The sequence below is a fragment of the Rhinatrema bivittatum genome, chromosome 4, assembly GCF_901001135.1.
Source record: "Rhinatrema bivittatum chromosome 4, aRhiBiv1.1, whole genome shotgun sequence".
Taxonomy (NCBI): Eukaryota; Metazoa; Chordata; class Amphibia; order Gymnophiona; family Rhinatrematidae; genus Rhinatrema; species Rhinatrema bivittatum.
In genome coordinates this window covers 184,329,754-184,351,814 of record NC_042618.1, presented here as the reverse complement: position 1 = coordinate 184,351,814, position 22,061 = coordinate 184,329,754, and the positions used below count along the sequence as shown (strand labels likewise).

Sequence of the window (22,061 nt, the reverse complement as noted above, 5' to 3'; positions counted from 1 at the left end):
TTTCAGCCCTCGCGGAGGCGGAGTCCCATCGGCCGCGGTTGAAGCTCTTCATTTTCCTCCGAGCCGCGCTGCAGTCTTCTTTTCTTCGGGCCGATGCCGAGCGCACTAGCGTGGCCTCTTCTTGCCACGCAGGCACCCGATACTCTCCACTTCCTCTTCCGGGGGGGGGGGGGGGGGAAGAAGAGAGCACGCCGGTGCCGCTGACTCCAGCTGTCCTGCCGCGTTCCGCCCGGGCGGAGGAGGACCGGGGAGCAGCTGGGTCAGCGGGAAAGTGTGGCGACTGTCTGCGAGCCAGATGCAGCCCTCAAAAGAGCCATATCTGGCTCGGAGCCATGGGTTCCTGGCCCCTGCACTTGCCGGTGTGTCACGTGCACCGGGCTTGCACGACACACCGGCACACCTCAGGCGACACAGTAAAGTGTCGCGACACACACTTTGGAAAGCTCTGCTTTAAACCAACCTTCAGAACTGAGTATGGACTCAATTTCTTCACTTCCCTTGAGTCCCTTTTCGGGTGCCACTTACGTAATCCAATTTTCCTCAGGTTCACTTTCAGAGGCTGCAGAGATAGTGAGTTACACTTATGCAGCCCTGGGAACAGCAAAGGTCCACCAGGGATCTCCAAGTGGGGACCAGACTGTCTCTGGGAGGCCCAAGGGAAGACTGACCATGCATCAAAGTTCAAGGTCCACACTGTTAGTTGGTTCCATAAGAAATAGATTTTTTTTGTAAACCCAAATCTAAATAAGATAGCGAGAAACAACCATAGAATCTTGAATGGAATAACTGGATACAGTCCCACAAAAATGAATCATTTAATAATCTTTCACTCTTCACTGAGTAGAAAGAATCTGACTCATACTCGTCTCTAACCACACAGCTTTTGGGGTAGCACCATAATCAAGCCCGGCGCTACCAGGTGTGCAAACCATGCAATTGCACAGGGCGGCACACCCAGTAGAGTGGCATTGGAAGCAGGGAGAGGCCCATGCTGCCTCCAGTGAACCAAATCCCACCAGTGGCGGAAAAGCAAGAGGCCCATGCTGCCACCGGTGGACCCAATCCCACTGGCAGTGGAAGAAGCAAAAGACCTGTACTGCCACTGGTGAACCCAATCCTACCAGCAGCGGAAGAAGCAGGAGGCCTGCGGTGCCACCAGTGGACCCAATCCTACCGGCAGCAGAAGACGCAGGAATGCCATAGCAAAAAAGGAAGCCTGATCTACAGCTCCTCCTTATGTGCTGGCCCCACGGTATTCAACATTCGCGGTGCTAGCACTTCCTATATTCTCATCTCGTAATGCACAAGATGAGAATACAGGAAGTGCTGGCACTGTGAGTGTTGAATTACCGTGGGGAGTTGTAGAACGGCTGCTCTCCACAAAGAAGGTGGTACATGCTGGCAGCAGCAGCAGCAAAGGAGGAATGACCCATGGACCCTGACTGCGTGGTCTGCATGTGTGTGTGTGTGTGAGTGAATGGGAGGCTGCCTGGGAAGAGTGGGTGTGAGAAAGGGAGCTTGCCTGGGATGGGTGTATGTGTGTGAAAGGGAGCCTGCCTAGGACGAGAGTGAGTGTCTTTTTATGTGAATTGGAAGCCTGCCTAGGATAAGAACATGCCATACTGGGTCACACCAAGGGTCCATCAAGCCCAGCATCCTGTTTCCAACAGTGGCCAATCCAGGCTACAAGTACTTGGCAAGTACCTAAAAACTAAGTTCATCTCATGCTACTGATGCTAGTAATAGCAGTGGCTATTTTCTAAGTCAGCTTGATTAATAGCAGGTAATGGACTTCTCCAAGAACTCATCCAAACCTTTTTTAAACCCAGCTACACTAACTGCATCCCCTGAAACAAATTCGTTGAGTGAAAAAGAACTTTCTCTGATTAGTTTTAAATGTGCTACATGCTAACTTCATGGACAGCCCCCTAGTCCTTCTATTATCTGAAAGAATAAATAACTGATTTACATTTACCAGTTCTAGACCTCTCATGACTTTAAATACCTAAGAACATGCCATACTGGTTCAGACCAAGGGTCCATCAAGGATGGGAGTGTGTGTCTTTTTATGTGAACTGGGAGCCTGCCTGGAATGGATGGGTGGGTCTGTGTGAATGAGAGCCTGCCTGGGATGGTGGGGGTATGTGTGTGTGTGTGTGTGTGTGCACACATGCATGCATGGAAGCCCTTCTGGGATGGGCAGGTGATGTGTGTGTGAGTATGGGAGCCTGCCTGGGATTTGGGTGGATGTGAAATCTGCCTGGGTGTGCGAGTGAGTGAGAGAGAAAAAATAAGGGCTGCAGGTGGATTCCAACCTGTCAGCAGTTGAAATGAAGATGAGAGCCTGGGGCTTCTGGCAGATCCCAATCAAAGAAGAGCTGGAGATGTCTGCAGGTTTATCTAAGAGGGAGTGTATGCGTGTATATGTTTGTGTGTGTATATAAGAAAGAAAGAGAGGAGAATGTTTGTGCATCCTACGCCTCACTAATCCACGACAATATCAGGGTGACTGGAAATCAAAAGTTCCCAAGTATGGAGAGTGTGATTTTTTTTTTAAATCCTTTTTAGTTTTATTTTTCAGGTGTTATTTGATGTGTCTGCTGTTTTGAAATATTTTATTGGTGTTTGGGACATTTATAAAACTTGCATATGTTTTTAATTATTTGATATTTTGTTCATCAGCTTTTTTGAAATATTATTATTAGTATGTTTTTAGTATTGTGATTATGTATTTATTTTGTTTGATTTTTGAGGAATGGTGATGGTTCTATTTTTTCATTGTTGCACTGCTTAGAGAGTCTGGCTTCTTGCGGTTTCCAGTTCAGTTTTTGTCTGCACATTTGTATTTCTACTTTATGGTTGCTCTTTTCTGTATTTGGTGAGGGTCTGTTTATGTTCTGCATGTGTAACTGAGGTGAAGCATTTTCCTCATAGAAAGTGTATTCGGGATTTCAGAGGGTCAAGTCCACACCCAACAGACATCACAACAAGCCTAATATCAATTGGGTTCCAAGTGTCTTTTTTTTGCAGGACTTTCTGGTTGGCATCACAGCAGTGCATGTAAATATAAAGTAAGTGATATTTTTACCTCAGAAATATAAATGCATAACTCTTAACTGTGTGTGTGTAATGGGGTGGGGGCATTGTGCAAGGCTATAAGGTTCGCCTGGGACACCTAATACCCTTGCAGCAGCCATGGGTTTGGGGTGTGTGTGTGTGTGTGTCAGTTTTTAAAGTTTGTATCACTGAAGGGAGCTGGATTTTTTTTTTTTGTGGGCCCAGGACAGAGAATGAATGAACAGGAGGGGGAGGGCAGCGCAGGAATTGTTTGCAGAAGGCAGGAAAAAAGCTAGCACCTACCCTGATCGTAATCAGAAAATTCTTTCACTGGAGCTTTCCCAGAAAAAAGAATTACCCTTTTGTCAGATAGGTTGTCCTCCCTCTAGTAGACTACCAAACATCCTGGTCTTCAGCTTTGAATCTTTCCAGTTCTTTGCTTCAGAAATCTATGGATGCCTCGCAAGCCCTGTTTCCTCTCAGGGCTCAAAAATAACCCCTAACAGATGCCATGGGGTATCTTATATAGACTCTCACACTATCCCCCCCCCCATCATGGTGAGAGTCTATCTTATATAGACTCTCACACTATCCCCCCCCCCATCATGGTGAGAGTCTATCTTATATAGACTCTCACACTATCCCCCCCCCCACCCATCATGGTGAGAGTCTATCTTATATAGACTCTCACACTATCCCCCCCCCCATCATGGTGAGAGTCTATCTTATATAGACTCTCACACTATCCCCCCCCCCCATCATGGTGAGAGTCTATCTTATATAGACTCTCACACTATCCCCCCGGGAAATTACCTCCTCTCATTACTACCTTATCTCCTATATCACCTCATCCTTTCCAGCACCAGTCCTCTACATCCCTTTGCACCCCTCCCCTGAACAGGAAGGGTAATTGCAAAGCGCACGGCCCTGCAGTTTGCATGAGCTCTGCACTAGCAGAACTCTCTGACCTCTTACTGAACTCTCTGTAAATATGAAGAGCAGGAACCCTCCAGAAACCCTCTAGAAGCATTTAGTGACCCTAGGAAGGGTTACAATAGTGTATTTGGATTTTAAGAAGGTGTTTGATAAAGTCCCTCATGAGAGACTCCTCAAGAAACTAAAAAGTCTACTCAATGAAGCTGCGGCTGGCTGGAAGATGTGATCTTTCCTGTCTTCTGTCTCTGCCACCTGATTCATTGCCAGTTCAGAGAAATAGCTAGGGGGGACGACACACTTCTTGTCTCTCATACATTAAGATATGGAGAGCACTACATAGAAAGATTTGATCTGCTGCTGGACTGGTTTCCACTTTGTCTTCTCTGAGAGGAAATCCATGCCTGTCTGTACACACTTATAGCAGGGATGTGGTGGACTGCTGGAGGGTGGGGCCGAAGTTTGTTGGACAGTTATGGGAGGAAGGGAGTGCAGAGTATAAATCTTTTTCAGACCTCCATTCTAACTATGGGGGTGCGGGATGGATCCCTGATTTTCCACATGAGATTGCCTGATAGATCTTTGGCGTCATCAGGATGAGTCTGGGAACCTGCTATTCCGTCATTATTTGAGAAGGTTTTTCTACAGGATGACGTACCCAGGTGGCTCTCCCAGCCGTATAAGGCCATTTTGGGGGACATGCTTGCTCAGGTTCCTCCTCTTGCTTGTATTGCGCAGTAGAACAGGGACCTCCAGTTAGCTTTAACTGAAGCAGAGTCACACAAAATGTCACGTTGCATATGGAGAGTGGAGTTGATGGTGAGGCTGCTACGCCATACTTATCGTTACCTTCTCTTTTATACTGTTTTCTTGCCTGGGTCCTCCAGGATGTGCTGGCGGGGACATGGCCTTGAAGGGTCCAATTATGACATGTGGGTGGACCTGTCGTTTGCTCTTGGCCTTTTGGGGCAGTCTGGGTGGGATGATATCTACTACTTTGGGAGGTACCTTCTCTCTTTCACCAGGACTTTGTCTGTTGGGGGCCTGAGGAGATCATAGCTTGGCTACCTCTAAAAGAATTTTGGTGGATCAATGGATACATACGGGCAGATTTACTATTGCATTACTTTGGAAGACAGCTCCATCTCTTGAGGAGTAGCATAAATAAATATATGAAATAGCATTAAGAAAAAAGTTAAACCTTCATGTTGAAAAACAACATGATGATGTATGATAAGTTTTAGAAAAGTTTTTGGGAGTACTAGGCAAAATGAAGTGTATAAAATCTGCTGTTATTTCTCTTTTGAGAGTATATGTATTCTGTTTTGTGTTCTTGTCACCTGTCTTGGATTTCTGTTTCTCGTGTGGAGTTGTGCTGCTCTTGTTTAAATAAACAGTTATAAAAAAAAAAAAAGAAACTACAAAGTCATAGAATAGGAAGTAAGGTCTTACTGTAGGAAGGTAATTGGTTATAAGATAGGAAATGAAAAGTAGGACTAAATGGTCAGTTTTCCCAATGGAAAGCGATAACTAGCAGAGTGCCTCAGGAACTGATATTGGGACCTGGGCTGTTTAACTTATTCATAAATGATGTGGAAAAGGAAGCAACAAGTGACATGATCGGATTTGCAGAGGGCACAAAGATATTCAAAATAGTTAAACACACAAGGAGAGCATGAGGAACTGCAGAAGAACCTTGCCAGACCTGAGGACTGGGTACCTTATTGGCAGATGAACCTAGGGAAAGATAATCCTAACTACAGGTACATGATATTAGATTCCATATTTGCAGTCACTATCCAGGAAAAGGATCTTATTGCCATTATGGACAATACATTTAAATCCTCAACATAGTGTGCAGCAGTGGTCAAAAAAGCCAATAGAATGTTATGAATTATTCAGAATGGAATAGAGAACAAAATTGAGAACTTTATAATGCCTCTGTTCTAGATCTATGGTGCAACCATATCTTGAGTTCTGCACTCAGTTCCAATTGCTCCATTTCAAAAAACGATATAGTGGAACTACAGTGCATCTTCTACAGTCCCACTATATCTTTTTTGAGATGGGACAATTAGACCTGAATGTAATGCTCAAGATATGGTTGCACCATATCTTGCAATAAAAATAATAAAAAGGATGGAATAGCTCCCTTATGAAGAAAGGCTAAACAGATTAGGACTCTTTAGCATGGAAAAAGACAGAGGGGGATATGACAGAGGTTTATGAAATCACGAGTAGGGTGAAACAAATATATAGGAAATGGTTATTTACTCTTTCAGATAATAAAACTGTATTATTTTTGCACTGAGTGCACAGCTGAATTATGGAATTGGTTGCTGGAGGATGTGGGCAAGGCATCTGGCATGGGCTGAGTTTTTACAAAGGCTATGGACAAGCTCCTGGAAGAGACAATTATTCGCCCATTAGACTTGGAGAAAGTCACTACTTATCTCTGGGAGTGGGAAGCAAAAAACAGATTAGTCGTTGGTATCATCTAGATACTTCCTAGAGATCCGGACCGGCCACTGTTGGAAACAGGATGCTGGGATTGATGGACCCTTGGGTCTGACCCAGCATAGCACTTCCTATGTTCTTAATTGAAGGCTAGGAGGGTCATCCTGAGAGAACCCAGAGGAGACCAGTAAGCAGGATCGTTGTGAGGCCAAATAGTGGCCTGGGTGATCTGGGGAGCATCCCCCCTCTTAGGCCGCAGCCAGCTGGGAGAGAGGGTGTCCCTCTCTGATGATGCAGTTGGCCTGCCAGCCAGTCCCCTAGCAATGAACTAGTGGGTGGACCTGCTGGAGCTCTCCTTCCCTGCAGCGCACAGAAGTGAAGGCACCAGATTTTCCAAACAGCATCACATGCTGGCACCTTTCCCCACCACACCAACACCCCAGGTCTGGCACCTCAAGGGGTTCAGCCTGTGAATCTTGTATTTAAAAGCACATTTTGTCTATGCCTATGGAGGTGAAGAGTGGATTTACTGTTGTATCCAGTTTTTGTAATAAATATATTTCAGGAGACGTATCTTAGTATCCAATGAGATTCGGTCTAATAGACTTGATTTCTTCTAGACATCATACCTTCAGGCAGTAAGCTTTTTCGAGTAATAATTCTGACAATTTTTAGTTACTATAATGGCCCATAGGAACCATGCATAGTGCAGAAGATGCCTTTGGGAAATGGAATAGACAGAGAGAAAGCCACCGCATTATTGAACATTACAGTTGGGGACAGGGGAAAATGTTCAGTTATTTGTGCTCTGTGTTGCAAAAGGAATTATTTCTAGTATATGAACAGAAAAGGGCTGATCTGAGATCCACAGTCTGGAACTAGGGAGGACATCAAATTTAAATTACTATTACTTTATGCAGGGATCAGGCAAAGAAAATAACAAAAAATGAAAATATATAAAAGGGGCTGTTATTCTGGGGTTTTTTTTTTTTTAGCATGAGGAATATGATTTTGTTATGTATGATTTTGTGTTGGCTTAGTCTCAATGGATTGTCTCATCCCCTGCTGCTTGAGAAATGCACACTATCTGAAAACTAGAAAAATGAGCTTTGACAGTTGAATGTCAGTGCTTTGTTACTGCCATGCTCAGAATCGCGCTACGGCAAGTGTTTTTCCCATTGGGCAGCACTTCTGCCTGGCTGCTGTGAATCGCTGAATAAATGTTTACACTACATATTGGACACACTGGGTATTATGATGTGGCTGTGGGTATTGCTCAGCCAAGAGGCTACTTGACTGACATGGATGCCTCCTTTTGGCATGGTCGCACCAATACATCAATGATTAGGCAAATCCCACAAAAATCACAAGCTTTACATTTTTTTTGAAGATGCTCCTTTCAGGTTGTGCATTACATGGCCTTTGTAACAGGTATAGTATGAGAGTGGATAGATTGGATAAGTTTACTTCTAACTGTAATCTGAGTAAACATGAGTATAACAACTGGCGATTCGTATTGCTTATAGAGAGATAATTTATTAATTTATTTATTTAGGGAAACCTCATTAGGCTTTCACCATTGGATATAATTTGGAACTTTCCAGTAATGGGAGTAGAGGATTCAGTGAGTGATGTATATGGTCTATCCCCACCAGGAGTGTCCCTTTTAACTAATTTATATACTAAGGGGTGGATTTTAAAAGAATACGCAATTTTATAACATGTGCGCGCAGGTTATAAAATCGGGGGACGGCGCGCGCAAGGGGGTGCACATTTGCGCAACCTGCGTGCGCCGACGCCCGCAGCCTTCCACAGTTCCCTACCCCGAGTACTAACCTTCCTACCCCCCCCCCCCCAATCTTTGTCTTACCTTTTGCGCCTGCTTTGAGAAGGCGCAGATTGCGCGCACAGGCACCCTGCTGATATGCGATTCTCCCGGCACAGCAGCAAATAGCCGCTGTGCCGGGCATCTCTGGCCCCGCCCCTCCAGAGACCGCCCCTTTAAGCAATCCCTGACTTACACGCATGGCCGGGCCTTTGAAAATAGTCCCGGCGCACATAGTTCTTTTAAAATCTACCCCTATATGTGTGTGTCAACATCTTGAATGAGTGAAGAAAGGCAGCAAGGATGCTGGTCTGCTTTCTGAAGAGGCCACTTTTCTTTCCACAAGGCTCAGTAGGCCTGTCCTTCTGTTTTGTACAAGTGAGAGAGACTCCTTTGTTTTCTTCACAAAGGGAGGAAAACTCGCTCTAATTGTTGACTGCACTATTGGAATCTTGACTTCTAGTTCTGTGATTCTGACATCAACCGTTCTCAACCATAAGAGCCAGAATATTTGATGTCTTCCTCTGGGTTGTTGTAACTTAATATTTCATATATCATTCAATGTGATATAGGTCTCTCATTGTTACTATAGTCATCTGGCAAAGTGCTCTCTCATCCTTGAATGCTCATGCCTCAATAAATCAGTTGTCCAGTGGTATTCGCTTTCGTTCTTTGAGGGCTGTAAACAGGTCAGGTTTTCAGGATCTCTCTGACAAATATGCATCAGATAGAACTGCATACAACTGAGGCAGTGTGTATGTATATCTATCTCATGGATATTCATTAGGGATATCCTGAAAACTTGACCTGCTCGCAGGCTTTGAGGATTGGAAGTAAATATGACGCTAAACAGAAGGCATGGGGTAACCTGCACAAAGCAGCAATTACAACCCTAAATACCTTTCTGGGCAGACTGGATGGACCTTTTGGTATTTATCTGTCATCATTTACTACCTTCCTATGACTATGTGATCAGCTTCATAGTCATTTTTGCTCTTACTAACATGGCTATGCTTCTGGAATATTATTGCATGTTTTAAATGAATCTGGAAAATCTTATCTTGTGGTAGATATGTATTTATTGCACAATGTTGTATATTTTAACTCATTGTGAGGATGTGTTAAAGAATGATTTTCTTTGATGCTGTCCTATCCTAAACCAAGCTATAATACGTCACAGAGAGACAACATACATTAAAATATAATTTATCATTTATTAGAAATCACAAGGTATTCACCTATCTAAACATTTTAAAATCTGAACTCACACATTCAACCACCATTCATACACCAACATAAAAATCTATATTGCACAAACAATATTCAACAATCCTAAATTACAATTAACACATATACATCATTGTTACTACTTTAAAGTATCGTATCCAATTTTTTCAAATATTTCTTGGCTTGAATATTGTTTGTGCAATATAGATTTTTATGTTGGTGTATGAATGGTGGTTGAATGTGTGAGTTCAGATTTTAAAATGTTTAGATAGGTGAATACCTTGTGATTTCTAATAAATGATAAATTATATTTTAATGTATGTTGTCTCTCTGTGACGTATTATAGCTTATGGGCCACCAGAGAGTTGTATAAAAAGAATTTCCCTCTGTTTAATTACCTATCCTAAACCAAACCATGTTCAGTATCAAGATATACGGCGTGAGAAGAGCACTGAGCTCCATGAATACTGTTTGATATATCCTTTGCTAGTATTATGAAATTGACTATATCTGATGATAGATCATTAAAAAAAAAACAAAAAAACTCCAAGAAAATATAATCTAATGCATTGTAACAGCATCAAAGCGCTATATAAATTATATGATCCACAAGATATAAACAGTCATAATTTAACAACATAAGCTGTGGTATAGTTAGTTACCCATTTTTGCTGTCTGCTTGCACATGATTTAACAATGGTAATGACTGTATCTATTCAAACTGATTCTTGAGAGGAAAGGAAGGTGTTCCTTGATTCCTTGTCTGCTCTGGAAAAGGTGTTAAATATATGACTTTGGCTCAGCTCCATTTGGAAGCATTTTGCTTTCCAAAAAACCAAAGCAAAATGACTAAGAAAGGTTTCCCTCTTCAAGGTGGAGTTGTCTTATTTTTTACTTTCAAAACCTAGGAGATGCTTCCAAATTTGATTTCATTCAGCTTCTTGGCTTCCACCTCCAAAAAAAAATTTAACCGTAGCTCTGGATAACTATAAAATGAGGCTTAACAAAAGTGATTCAGGGTTACCACCAGCTATTGGGGGTGGGAGAATCTTACAGCGCCAGACCACACACAGACACCATCGATCGCACACATCCTGAAAGACTGCACGGCACATCTCATAGCAGGTACTTTTCTTGTTTAACAAGTGGATTAGAGTTGGTGTTGTCTACCATTTATTCAATTTGTAGTATTATTGGTTATAGACAGAAAAGGAAGCATTCACTCCAACAATTTAAAGATATATGCAACATACATTTTAAAAATAATTCATTAAATACCAGAACATTAAGACAAGAGGCGGGTGGCACCTTATAGACTTAACCCATTAATTGAGACATAAGCTTTCAAGGACAGAGTCCACTTCATCAGATACATTTCACATTACCATGCACTGGCTTATTTTCCCAGGTTGCATGCAAGTTTGTTCATAATTAAAACGTTTCTTGTCCTGAAAATTGCTCTTCTGTATAACAGTGATGTGTGTACCACCTTCAAATCTACTGTATACAGTGCATGCAGGTTTTATATTTTGCTTTTAAATTATAAAACCACTAATCAATTTATGAACTTTTTCTCGAAAGGAGTAATAGGCAGGGCTTATAAGTTTGGGCTCAGAAAATATTCCTGAGCACATGTGATACTGGACTCTACGAAGAAGAATGAACCACAACATGGAAACTGTGAAGATCCATTTTGCCAAGTTGTGTTAACTGAATTAGGCACACTAGAGTTAAAATGCCAAGAGCATTTTTGCAGAAAGAAAAAACTACTGACTTTTAAAAAGCGAAAAAAAAAAAAAAAAGAGAGACACAGCTCCAAAGCTTCAGGAAAAACCAACAGCTTATTTTTTCGAAGCTATGCTCTCATCTATAGCTGGAAGTATTTGTTGACCGTGGGTACAATCTGAAGGTCACCCATAGCATGGGGCACTGATGCCCTCCCACATCACTGAATCTGACACACACTCTTGAAATTAAAAGTGGCTGCATCTTTACAGACTGTATTACAAAAAAAAACAAACTTAATAAGTGATGCTAGATATGCAGCCCACAGTTCACAATGTGTACATTTCCAACAACTGTATAATTAACTTGACACTTAGAGCCTGCTCTGGGGCCAACTGTACTATTTAATGTGTGTTTAGTCCACCTTGTGCCCACTGTTGAGGGGACGCATTGCTTGTCTAGACACACGTGGGACATTCTCATACTAAGTTAAAAAGCTTGATGCCAGAAAACCAGACATTATCGGGTCAGTTTAAAATCCCCGGCGTGCACGAATACCGGGAGATACGCATGTGGCCGAGCCGCATGCGCACCGCACGCATTTTCCAAGCAACCCAGCCATGCTCGTATCTCCCAGTATGCATGGACGTGCCGGGGGGCAGGCTGGCAGCTGGCCGGCGCGCAGAACTTATTTCTGCTTGTGAGAGCAGGTAAGTTTTAAAACAAAAAAAAATTTAGGTGAGTTGAGGGAGTTAGGGGTTGGGACGGAGAGGGGAAAAGGGAGGAAGGATAGTTAGGGGATTAGGGAAGTTCCCTCCCAGTCCGCTCCTTTATTGGAGCGGACTGGAAGGGAACTGGGGAAGGACCGATCGCGTCGCTGCGTGCTTTTAAATAAAATCCCCCTCCCCCCTTATGCGCACGAGTGGGCACCCGTGCGCACACTGGATCAGATTTTATAACATCCGTGCGGCGACATGCGCGTGTTATACAATTGCCGCTTCCATGCGCCCGCGTCAGGAACTGCGCAGGCAACCTTTTTAAAATTTACCTTTATGGTACAAGAGAAAAACACAAGAATGTTATTGCTTGAATACCAAGAGACTACTCTGAACTCTTCTGATTAACAAGTACCAAAAGATGGAAATGGAGACCAGGAAAATGTGGCAGAAACATACCGAAATAACCCAACTGTCTGACGCACCACTGGCCTGATTGAAAAGAACTTCAGAGCACACCTTGATTCTTTCCCTGTGTATATTTACACCTTATGAGTTCCAGAAGAAGGCTCTCTTTACAACAATGCAAGTTTTAAGAAAGTTCAGAGCTGGTGCTAGATTTTATGGTGCCCTGTGCAAACAATTAGGGGTAGATTTTTTTAAAAAGCGCGATCACGTACTTTTGTTCGCGCAGCAGGCGCAAACAAAAGTACGCTGGATTTTATAAGATACGAGCATAGCCGCGAGTATCTTATAAAATCTGGGATCAGCGCGCACAAGGCCACCGATTTTGGGGAGCCTGCACACGCCGAGCCGCGCAGCCTGCCTCCGTTCCCTCCGAGGCCGCTCCGAAATCGGAGCGGCCTCGGAGGGAATTTTCTTTCGCCCTCCCCTCACCTTCCCCTCCCAGCCCTATCTAAAAACCCCCCTTACCTTTGTCCCTAGATTTGAGCCTGCTAGAAGCAGACTGCTGGCGCGCCGTCATCCGACCCGGGGGCTGGTCCGGAGGCCTCGACCACGCCCCTGGGCCAGCACCACGCCCCCGGTCCCGCCCCTGAAATGCAGCTTCATTCGGCCCCACCCCCGACACGCCCCCTCCAAAAAAAAACGGGACTTACGCGTGTCCCGGGGCTCTGCGCGCGCCGGCGGCCTATGCAAAATAGGCCGCCGGCGCGCGAGGGCCCTGCTCGCGTAAATCCGCCTGGATTTACGCGAGCAGGGCTTTTAAAATCCGCCCGTTATTGTGCTGCCTCCCCCCTAACTGCTTTCATTCGCTCTCTGTCTTAGGCAACCATAGAAAGCCCAGCTCCTTCCAGAGACCTAAACTTTAAAAACTGTTACCCACCACCCTCCAGGTCTTCACCCCCCTCCCCTGGAACCCATGGCCAATGCAAGAATATTAGGTGCCCTAGGCAAACCTTATACCCTTTGCATCGCTCCCCCCCCCCCCCCCACACACCTCCCTGCACATTATGGGCTGGATTTTAAAAGGGTTACGCGTGTAACCGGCCTTATGCACGCCAGGCCTATTTTAAAAAGGCCCGGCGGTGCACGTAAAGCCCCGGGAGGCGTGTAAGTCCCGGGGCTTGCAAAAAGGGGCAGCGAGGTGGAGGGGAAGGGGCGGGGTCAGGCTCCCGCACAGCGACCAAATTTGCCGCTGTGCAGGGGATCGCGCGCTGGCAGTCAGCCCAGAGGCAGGTGCAAAAGGTAAAACAACATTTTTGAGGGGGGTTAGAGTAGGACTGGGGGAGGAACATAAGAACATAAGAACATAAGAAAATGCCATACTGGGTCAGACCAAGGGTCCATCAAGCCCAGCATCCTGTTTCCAACAGTGGCCAATCCAGGCCATAAGAACCTGGCAAGTACCCAAAAACTAAGTCTATTCCATGTAACCATTGCTAATGGCAGTGGCTATTCTCTAAGTGAACTTAATAGCAGGTAATGGACTTCTCCTCCAAGAACTTATCCAATCCTTTTTTAAACACAGCTACACTAACTGCACGAACCACATTCTCTGGCAACAAATTCCAGAGTTTAATTGTGCGTTGAGTAAAAAAGAACTTTCTCCGATTAGTTTTAAATGTGCCCCATGCTAACTTCATGGAGTGTCCCCTAGTCTTTCTACTATCCGAAAGAGTAAATAACCGATTCACATCTACCCGTTCTAGACCTCTCATGATTTTAAACACCTCTATCATATCCCCCCTCAGTCGTCTCTTCTCCAAGCTGAAAAGTCCTAACCTCTTTAGTCTTTCCTCATAGGGGAGTTGTTCCATTCCCCTTATCATTTTGGTAGCCCTTCTCTGTACCTTCTCCATCGCAATTATATCTTTTTTGAGATGCGGCGACCAGAATTGTACACAGTATTCAAGGTGCGGTCTCACCATGGAGCGATACAGAGGCATTATAACATTTGGAAAGGTTAGAGGAAGGGGTGGGAAGGTCAGGTTAGGGGGGAGGGAACAGGGGAAGGCAGCACGGCTCGGCGCACGCAAGGTGCACAATTGTGCACCCCCTTGCAGGCACTGACCCCTGATTTTATAACTTGCGCATGCAAGTTATAAAATCGGGTGTACATGTGCGCGCCTGGGTAGCGAGCGCACACGTACGTCCACACGCAACCTTTTAAAATCTACCCCTATGCATTTATAATAACAGATTTTACAAGAAATAATATTCAAAGTACAGTCTTCTGAGATAAAAATATCACAACATGTGTATTCTATTTACACGTACTACTATGCTGCCAACCAGAAAAGCCTGCAAAAAAGACGCTTGGAACAGATATGGCATTAGGGTTATTGTAATACGTGATAGGTGAGGGCACCCTCAGAAAGCCATGAGTAAATGACAATTAAAATATAACAAACCTACCACACCAAAACAGCATTAACTGCCAGCACTTAAAAAGTAACAAGCTTACCTATGAAGAGGCAAAACTGCAAATATTACACCAGGCCCTAAAAGACCAATACGCCTTCTATTAGGAAAACAGAACAAACCGATTCCTACACGCAGAAGACCTCGCCTTGGTCTCACTTGCAGAACACAGGCAGATCCTCACCAAATACAGAAAAAAATAAAAAAACAAAGTATAATAGAAACATACAGGCAAAAACTGAACTGGAAACTGCTATGTCAGACTCTGTGTGTAGTACAACAAAGGGAAAACAGAACCATCACCAATCCTCAGCCATCAGGACAATAAAAGCAAGAAATATAATAAATATATTAATCCTAATGGTATAAACATACCAATAAAGAATATTTCAAAACAGCTGATTTAATGGAAGATCCAATAATTAAAATATACAATACTGTCTCATACACACACATTCTCCCACTTACATATGTTCAGATGCACATGCTCCTTCTTACATACACATGCTCAAACACACACACTCACCCTCTCCCACACACACGCAGAGAAACACACGCTCACATATGCTCCCTCTTACATGCACATACTCACATACATACACAAGATCCTTCTCTCTCACACATACATGCTCAGACACATACATGCACGCACACACACACACACACACACACAAAGAGAAGTGGCAGGCTGGACTCCCACCCACTGTGCTTCAATACCCCAACCTTTCCTGATATAATTTGCATAATTTACTGCTCAAAAGAACTTGCTACTTACTATTTAGACCTCTTAGTCCTTCTCACTAGAGCTTGGTCTCTGCACTTGTCTCGGGACTCCCTCTCTCACACACAGACACATATGCTCAGACACACACACAGCAGCTCCCTCTCCCACACATACTAAGGTTTCTCTCAGCAGCCCGGAGCCCTCCTCTTCTTCAATTCCGCCAAGGGGCAGATTGGGAACTGCCTGGTGGTCTTTTTTTTCTTTTGGCCGTGTGGCTGACTGGGAATCACCTGCGGCTCTTTCATCTTAGCCATGTGGTGGGTTGACAACCACCAGGCGGCCACGTAGCTCTCTCATCTCGGCCATGCAGCGGGGTGGGAAACTGCTGGGCGGCCCCGCAGCTCTCTTATCTCAGCTACGCAGCAGGTTGTCAACTGACAGGCAGCCTCACGGTTCTCTCATCTCGGCCGCACGATGGACTGACAACCACCAGGTGGCCCCAGACCACTGAACAGCTTTGTGGCATTGGCTTCTTCAGGCCCCCTGATGGGTTCCTGCCAGGTGGGCAGTGGCCTCTCTCTCATTTTGGGCGCTTGGTGGATTGCAGTCCAGAGGCGGCAGCGGCATTCTTTCATTTTGGCTGCTGGCCCTGCGGCTTTCTCTTGACGTTGGGCCCCGGTACCGCCCAGGCTGCCGCCCCCTTCGGCCCACCACCCTGTGCAAGGGGGTTGCGTTAGCCCTGTAAGAAAGTCACTAGCAGTCAATTTCAAAAAAAGAGTGCAATCTGTATCCAACATATCCTGGCTTACGAGTGAAGTTCATTCCTGCCCTGGTGTGTGCAAATCAGATCCATTTGTGGATATTAACTGAGAGAATCCATTAAGTTTTCCCAGCCTGCTACAGAGCCCATCTGTTTCTGACCTGCCGCACTGAAGCCCGTTTTCTTCTAGTTGTATAACTCGCTGCCACACGGGTCCCAGATGCTCTTGACCAGCCCAAGTTTTCCTCTGCTGCTTCATGCCCAAGGTTGCTTTGAACTCTTGTCAACTCAAGGATGATGCATGCCAAGGCGAGGCCCGGGTCTTGCAGAGCTCCACCGCGAGCAGCGGCGCCTGCTTACTCTGGCACGCTCTCAATATGCAGCTGCCCATCTACCCTGGCTCTACACGTCCGAAGCCTCAATCTCTTTCCAGACCATGTTAAAGACAGAACTGTCCGAAAGCACAAAGGGAGAGCACACACATTTAGATAAACAGCAACAGAATAATGTGCGGCAAATAATTATACTGAGCAATAACAGTTTAACAAACAAAACAATTTTTTATTTTACTTGTGCACACATCGATGTGTGCACAAGTAAAATAAAAAATTGTTTTGTTTGTTAAACTGTTATTGCTCAGTATAATTATTTGCCGCACATTATTCTGTTGCTAAAGACAGAACTGTCACCAGGGAGCACAGCACTGCCACCCCTCTGCAGCACTCAACCCTCCCCTGCTCCCATGCTACCTGCCCCCGACCGAACCGTGATGGGTCACCATTGACTCTGGCAGTATATTGGTGGGTCTTGGGCAGGATGCTGAAAGGGGCCGGGCAGTGCGTGGCTCGCTCCTCTCGCCTCCATCCCTTGGTGGGAGCCCATCTTACCCATCTGTACTGATGACCCTGACCGAAGATGTTTGTGTCAGTCCCTGAATGGTTACCCCTCTCCTCCCCCCGTTATTCTTACAAAGCCCTCTACAACTGGTTGATGGGACATACCAGACAGTCAACCCCCTCCAGCCTTACAAAGCAGGCACGTGCAAATCCAAAGCCACAATGTCGTCTGGTTTTCAGGATGAGATCTATTTCTATGTATGTGGTAAGAAACAGGTGCGATCGATAGTGTTGGTTACACTGAAAACCAAACTCACAGAACAGATTTATATTAAAATCACTGCTTTTCTTAATAATCTTCTTCTTGTTCTTTCTTGCATAAGACGTGCCATGCTGGGTCAGATCAACATCTATCGAGCCCGGCATCCTTTCTCCGAAACAAGGTACGTGCCTTAGTTGGTCCCAGGGTGTTCCTCTTCTGTACAGCCACGTAACCTCTACTCTGCCTGCCAAATCAAGGCATTCCTCGTCCTCATATTATCTTTCCAAAGACATTTATGGAATGTCTGTTACATTTGGTTGCAAGTCCAGAGTATGGTTTCTCAGGCTCCTATCCACCTGTACGAAAAGGTTTAATCCCACTCAGTCAAACCTGAAACCCTGGCCAGGTGAGAATCATTATTTCCTTATGTTCCCCCTCCTAGCTGATGACTCCTAGCCCCAGTTCTCTTCATTGCCTGCACTGCCTTATAGGTCCTAAAGTTACTAACTGTGTAGCCTATGGTCTGATTTCATCATAAGTTGGTGTTATTTTTTACAATGCATCAGAACCCCTTTACTTTTAGTTTCTGGTTTTTTTTCTACTTTTAGTTTATTGCTTCACCTTTTTAATCTGAGAGTTACAGCAGGGCACTCAAATTTGTGTAAGGTCAGCCAGGGATGCACCTCCCCAGACTTCTGCAAGGTGTACCCGAGTCTTAGGTTTTGAAGCATGAAGTAATGATTTATTAGACAATTTTAAGCATTACAAGCCTCAGAAATTAGGATTTTTTCTTAATCATGGCAGCACAATACATATGCATCATTTCCTTCTGAGTTATTTACATGTTTATTATTGCTTGTTGATACAGAGGCTTGGTGGCACCTTCTAGACTAACAGATCTATTGAGGCACAAGTTTTTGAGGATAAGAGTTCACTTTGTGCTTATGCCTCAATAAATCTGTTAGCCCAAAACAGAGGTCCCCAAACTTTTTTAAATAAAGGGCCACAAACATTGCCAGGGTGGATTTGATGAGTTTTGATGAGCAGGGAGGGGGGGGGAGTTTTGCCCCTCCCTGTATTTTAAAATGCTGCAGAAAGGGGGCAGGGTGAGGCAGGGTCCCCACAGAGGTCTGGTAGGTAAAGTGCCAGTAATAATGCTCCTAGGAAGCTGGCAACCCTGCCACAGCCATGGAGACCCTACCACCTGGCTCCCCCCCCCCTATCTGCATCTGTCCCTTGGGGGTGTGGGGGTGAATGGCAGGGTGATGTGTTTAATGCACACTCTCTCCCACTCATTCGCCCCCTCCAAGTGCTCTTTCTTCCCTCCCCTTTATCTCTCTCCTCCATCCCCTCTCATCCCTTCTTTCACTCCCCCCCCCCTCCTCAAACCAGACCCCCTCATCTCGGGCAGGACTTCTCTTCTGCCGGGGGGGGGGGTTTGGGGACCTCACTGCACTGACCATTTCTCCTGCCATCCCCCCCCCCTGAGATTTCCTTTCTTGCCAGCAGGGGTTGAGCACCCTACCAGCACTGGTCATTTCCCCACCACCGTGTGAGACTCTCTTGCTGGCGGGAGTTGGGGACCCCCCCCCCTGCCTACACTGACCACTGCCCCTGACATCTGAGCCTCTCTCTTGTGCTGGCAAGGGTTGAAGACCGAGCCAGCGCTGGCTGCTGCTTGAATCTTTTTCTCTCGCTTGCTGGTCGGAGATGGGGTCCCTACCAGTCATGGTTGCTGCTCTCACAAGTTTTCCTCTCTTGCTGGTGGGGGTTGGGCGCCCCCATCAACACTGGCTGCTTTCTCTGCCAACATGTGTGGTTTAAAAAAAAACAACAAAAACCAAAACAACAACAACAAAACAAAAGTTAACCTTGCTCCATGGGCCAATGTGTTCGTGAGCAGGAAAGTGCCAGAAAAAAAAAATGCTTGGGGGGGGGGGGGGGGGGAAGACACCTTTAGAAGTACTGTACTGATTTATCTTTAGAAGTTTTTCTTAAAAGTAAAGCAGCAGAAAGGGTTACTTAACAATAATTGCATCTATCTGCTGAAATCATGCTTCCTCCCCCATCCACCTAACTTAACACCCACTCGGAGCTAAGCTATCAACTAAAGAAACGCATATACTCCTTTCCTAGCAAAACCGGGCATATTTTTTTCCGGATTCTTTAAAATATAAAACCCAAACAGGTTGAATTGCTTCAGAAGTACTTTTTGTTTGACGTACACCCATCCAATTTATACACCTTCCTCAATCTCTTAAATGTCCTTTTTTAACCATCTGGGTAGCACCAGTGCTTTGATGCTGGCCGATCGCATAGCCTCCTCGCTTTAAATAAAATCACAGAAAAGGCCCAGAACATTTCATTTCTTTAAAAGGTTGAATAGGAGCGCCCCACTGACACAAACCTGAAGTCTGACACTAGTTTGATCTTAAGCTCTGCATATTATAGCGCCGAGGTCTCCTTGTGATTCAGGCAACTGCATCCTTCGCTTTTTTTTTTTTTTCCCCCTCTGCTCCTTTTATACTGGAAGGATGCACAGCTCGCTCATGCTAGCCACGGATGTTTTAAGTCAGTATAATAACCTACAGCTTGTTTGGCGACTTTTATTTCTACCTTAAATAATGCACCTTAGAACAGAACATATTGATAAGTATCTGGGAGGTTGTACCCTCTTACCTTGTTACCTGCCTATCAATTATTTCATTCAAGCTGTGCATTATTCAGCCCCTCACACACCCCCCCAAAAAAAACCAGACCAGCTCAAAAGCCCCCTTTCTCTGATCTGTTTGACGAAATCATGGTATGTCCTGCTAAGAGGGGAAAAGCCGAATCGTCGGAGACAATTTTGGGGGGGTTTTTTTATCCCTCAGCATAGAGAGTCTGAGCGAAACAGCCACCGCTGGACTTTCCAAGAGCGCTAACGCGCTCCCCATCAACTTTTTCCTCGCATCCCAGGGGCCTGGCACTGAACTCGTCCCACCTCCTCCCCCCACATTGCTGCGATCCAGGCATTCCCTGTGCAACAGTTAAGAGAAGATTTTTGCTCCCCGGAAGGGAGTGCTTCAGACACCCCCGTGCATGCACACACACGCACGCGTTTCGGTTACCCTTCCCGAGTTTAAATAACCGAGACTTATTAACCTCAGACATAAGAGGAGGCTTGCATTTCAGGCAGAGGATCCCGAAGACTGACCTGGCTCAATCCATCGCACTGTGCCTGGCAAGGTTCCCATAGCAATCGTACAGATAACCGGTTGCCGAGCAACGGCATCAAATACGAGACGGGTTTTACCTCTTTCGATTCGTTTTGGGACTCAAGCGCTTCCCAGACTTGAAATATTTTATTCCAGCATCTGCTGCCTCTGCCGCCGGCTCTCCAAATATCTGCTGCACACAACAAGCATGAGCACCCCCCCCCCCCCCTAGCTCTCTCTCTCTCTTCACTTTTCTGCTTTCTCTTTCGTCTCCGGGCTCAGTCACAGAGGGACCCGTTCTGTCGTTTGCCCAAGTTTCAGCAGAAAAAAAAATGAAAACGAAAACGAAAAGAAAAAAAGACAAGGCACGGTACCTTCAATACAGCAGATCCTCCAGAGTCCCGAGTGGGTGAGGTCCCCCTTCGCCTTCTTGGGCTGGCTCTGGCTCTCGTCCATGCTGGCGTTGGTGCTGTTACAGATGTGCGCCCGCGAGTAGAGCCAGTAGTCGGTGCCGATGGCGATGGTCATCAGGCTGAAGGCGGCGAAGGCGCCCGCCGTGGTGAGCAGCATCTGCACGCCGCGCTCACACCAGCCCATGGTGCCTCATCGTCCGGCACAGCCCATCCTTCTCGGGGGTGGGGGGGGGGGGGGTGGGTGAGCGCCGGCCGCGGCTCTCAGAGCCTCAGAGCAGCAGCAGCAGCCTCTGCCCGGCCGCCTGCCCCCGGCTTCCCTCCGGGCGCCCTGGCCGCGTCGGCGCGCATGGCTCAGCGCAAAGAAACCCAAACGGCATGGGGGAGCGCCAAAGTGCAAGGCTCGCCCGCACTCCCCGAGAGAGAGAAAAAAAAAAAGTGCTCCCGGCTCCCCCCCCCTTCTGCAGCAGAGGCGAGGCGAGGCAAGACTTTGGGAAGCGCGCGCTCCACTCGCGTGCTCCACCCTGCACCCCCGAACTCCAGACTCTCAGGAGTCGGAGAGGGCTCCGGATGACGCTCAGCTTCCCCTCTCCCTGCCCCTCCCAGGGGTGGGGAGAAAAAAAAAAGAATGCATATGCAAAGAAGAGGGGTGGAGACAGCTTCAGCAAGCACCCAGGGGGAAAATGCCCCCCCCCCCACCTCAGACTCAGACCCACCCCCTAAGAGATTTTCTTCTAGTGTTTGTTTTTCACTGAGGGGGGGGACCGGTGTGCTGCAGCCGCCGGCATTTAAACTTTATAGCTGTGACTTGAATCCAGCAAAGCTTGCAAATCACCTTCTGTGGGTCCTTTTTCAATGATATCGCAGCATTTATCTATCACTAATGTATTTATTAACTATGCTTAAAGTGAGAATACGATAATAAACCAATACAGTCCCTACCAGACTATTATAAGACTTGTTTCCGTCTGTTCTCCCTTCTATTTTGGATTGGAAATAAACTACGGTAGAGAACTAGAGATGGCCAAATCCGGTTCTCATTCAAGAGC

At 45.8% G+C, this 22,061-nt stretch overlaps 1 protein-coding gene across 1 annotated transcript in view; it reads right to left on the bottom strand.

The window, feature by feature from the left end:
* The window catches only part of CACNG4 (calcium voltage-gated channel auxiliary subunit gamma 4), a 110,385-nt gene extending 88,836 nt beyond the window's left edge, over nucleotides 1–21,549 (bottom strand). Inside the window, exon 1 of the mRNA XM_029599342.1 lies at nucleotides 20,977–21,549. Within this exon, the coding sequence (XP_029455202.1) occupies nucleotides 20,977–21,199 (223 nt within the window). The 5' untranslated portion in view covers nucleotides 21,200–21,549. The remainder of the gene's footprint in view (nucleotides 1–20,976) is intronic.
* Between the last annotated feature and the right edge of the window lie 512 nt (nucleotides 21,550–22,061).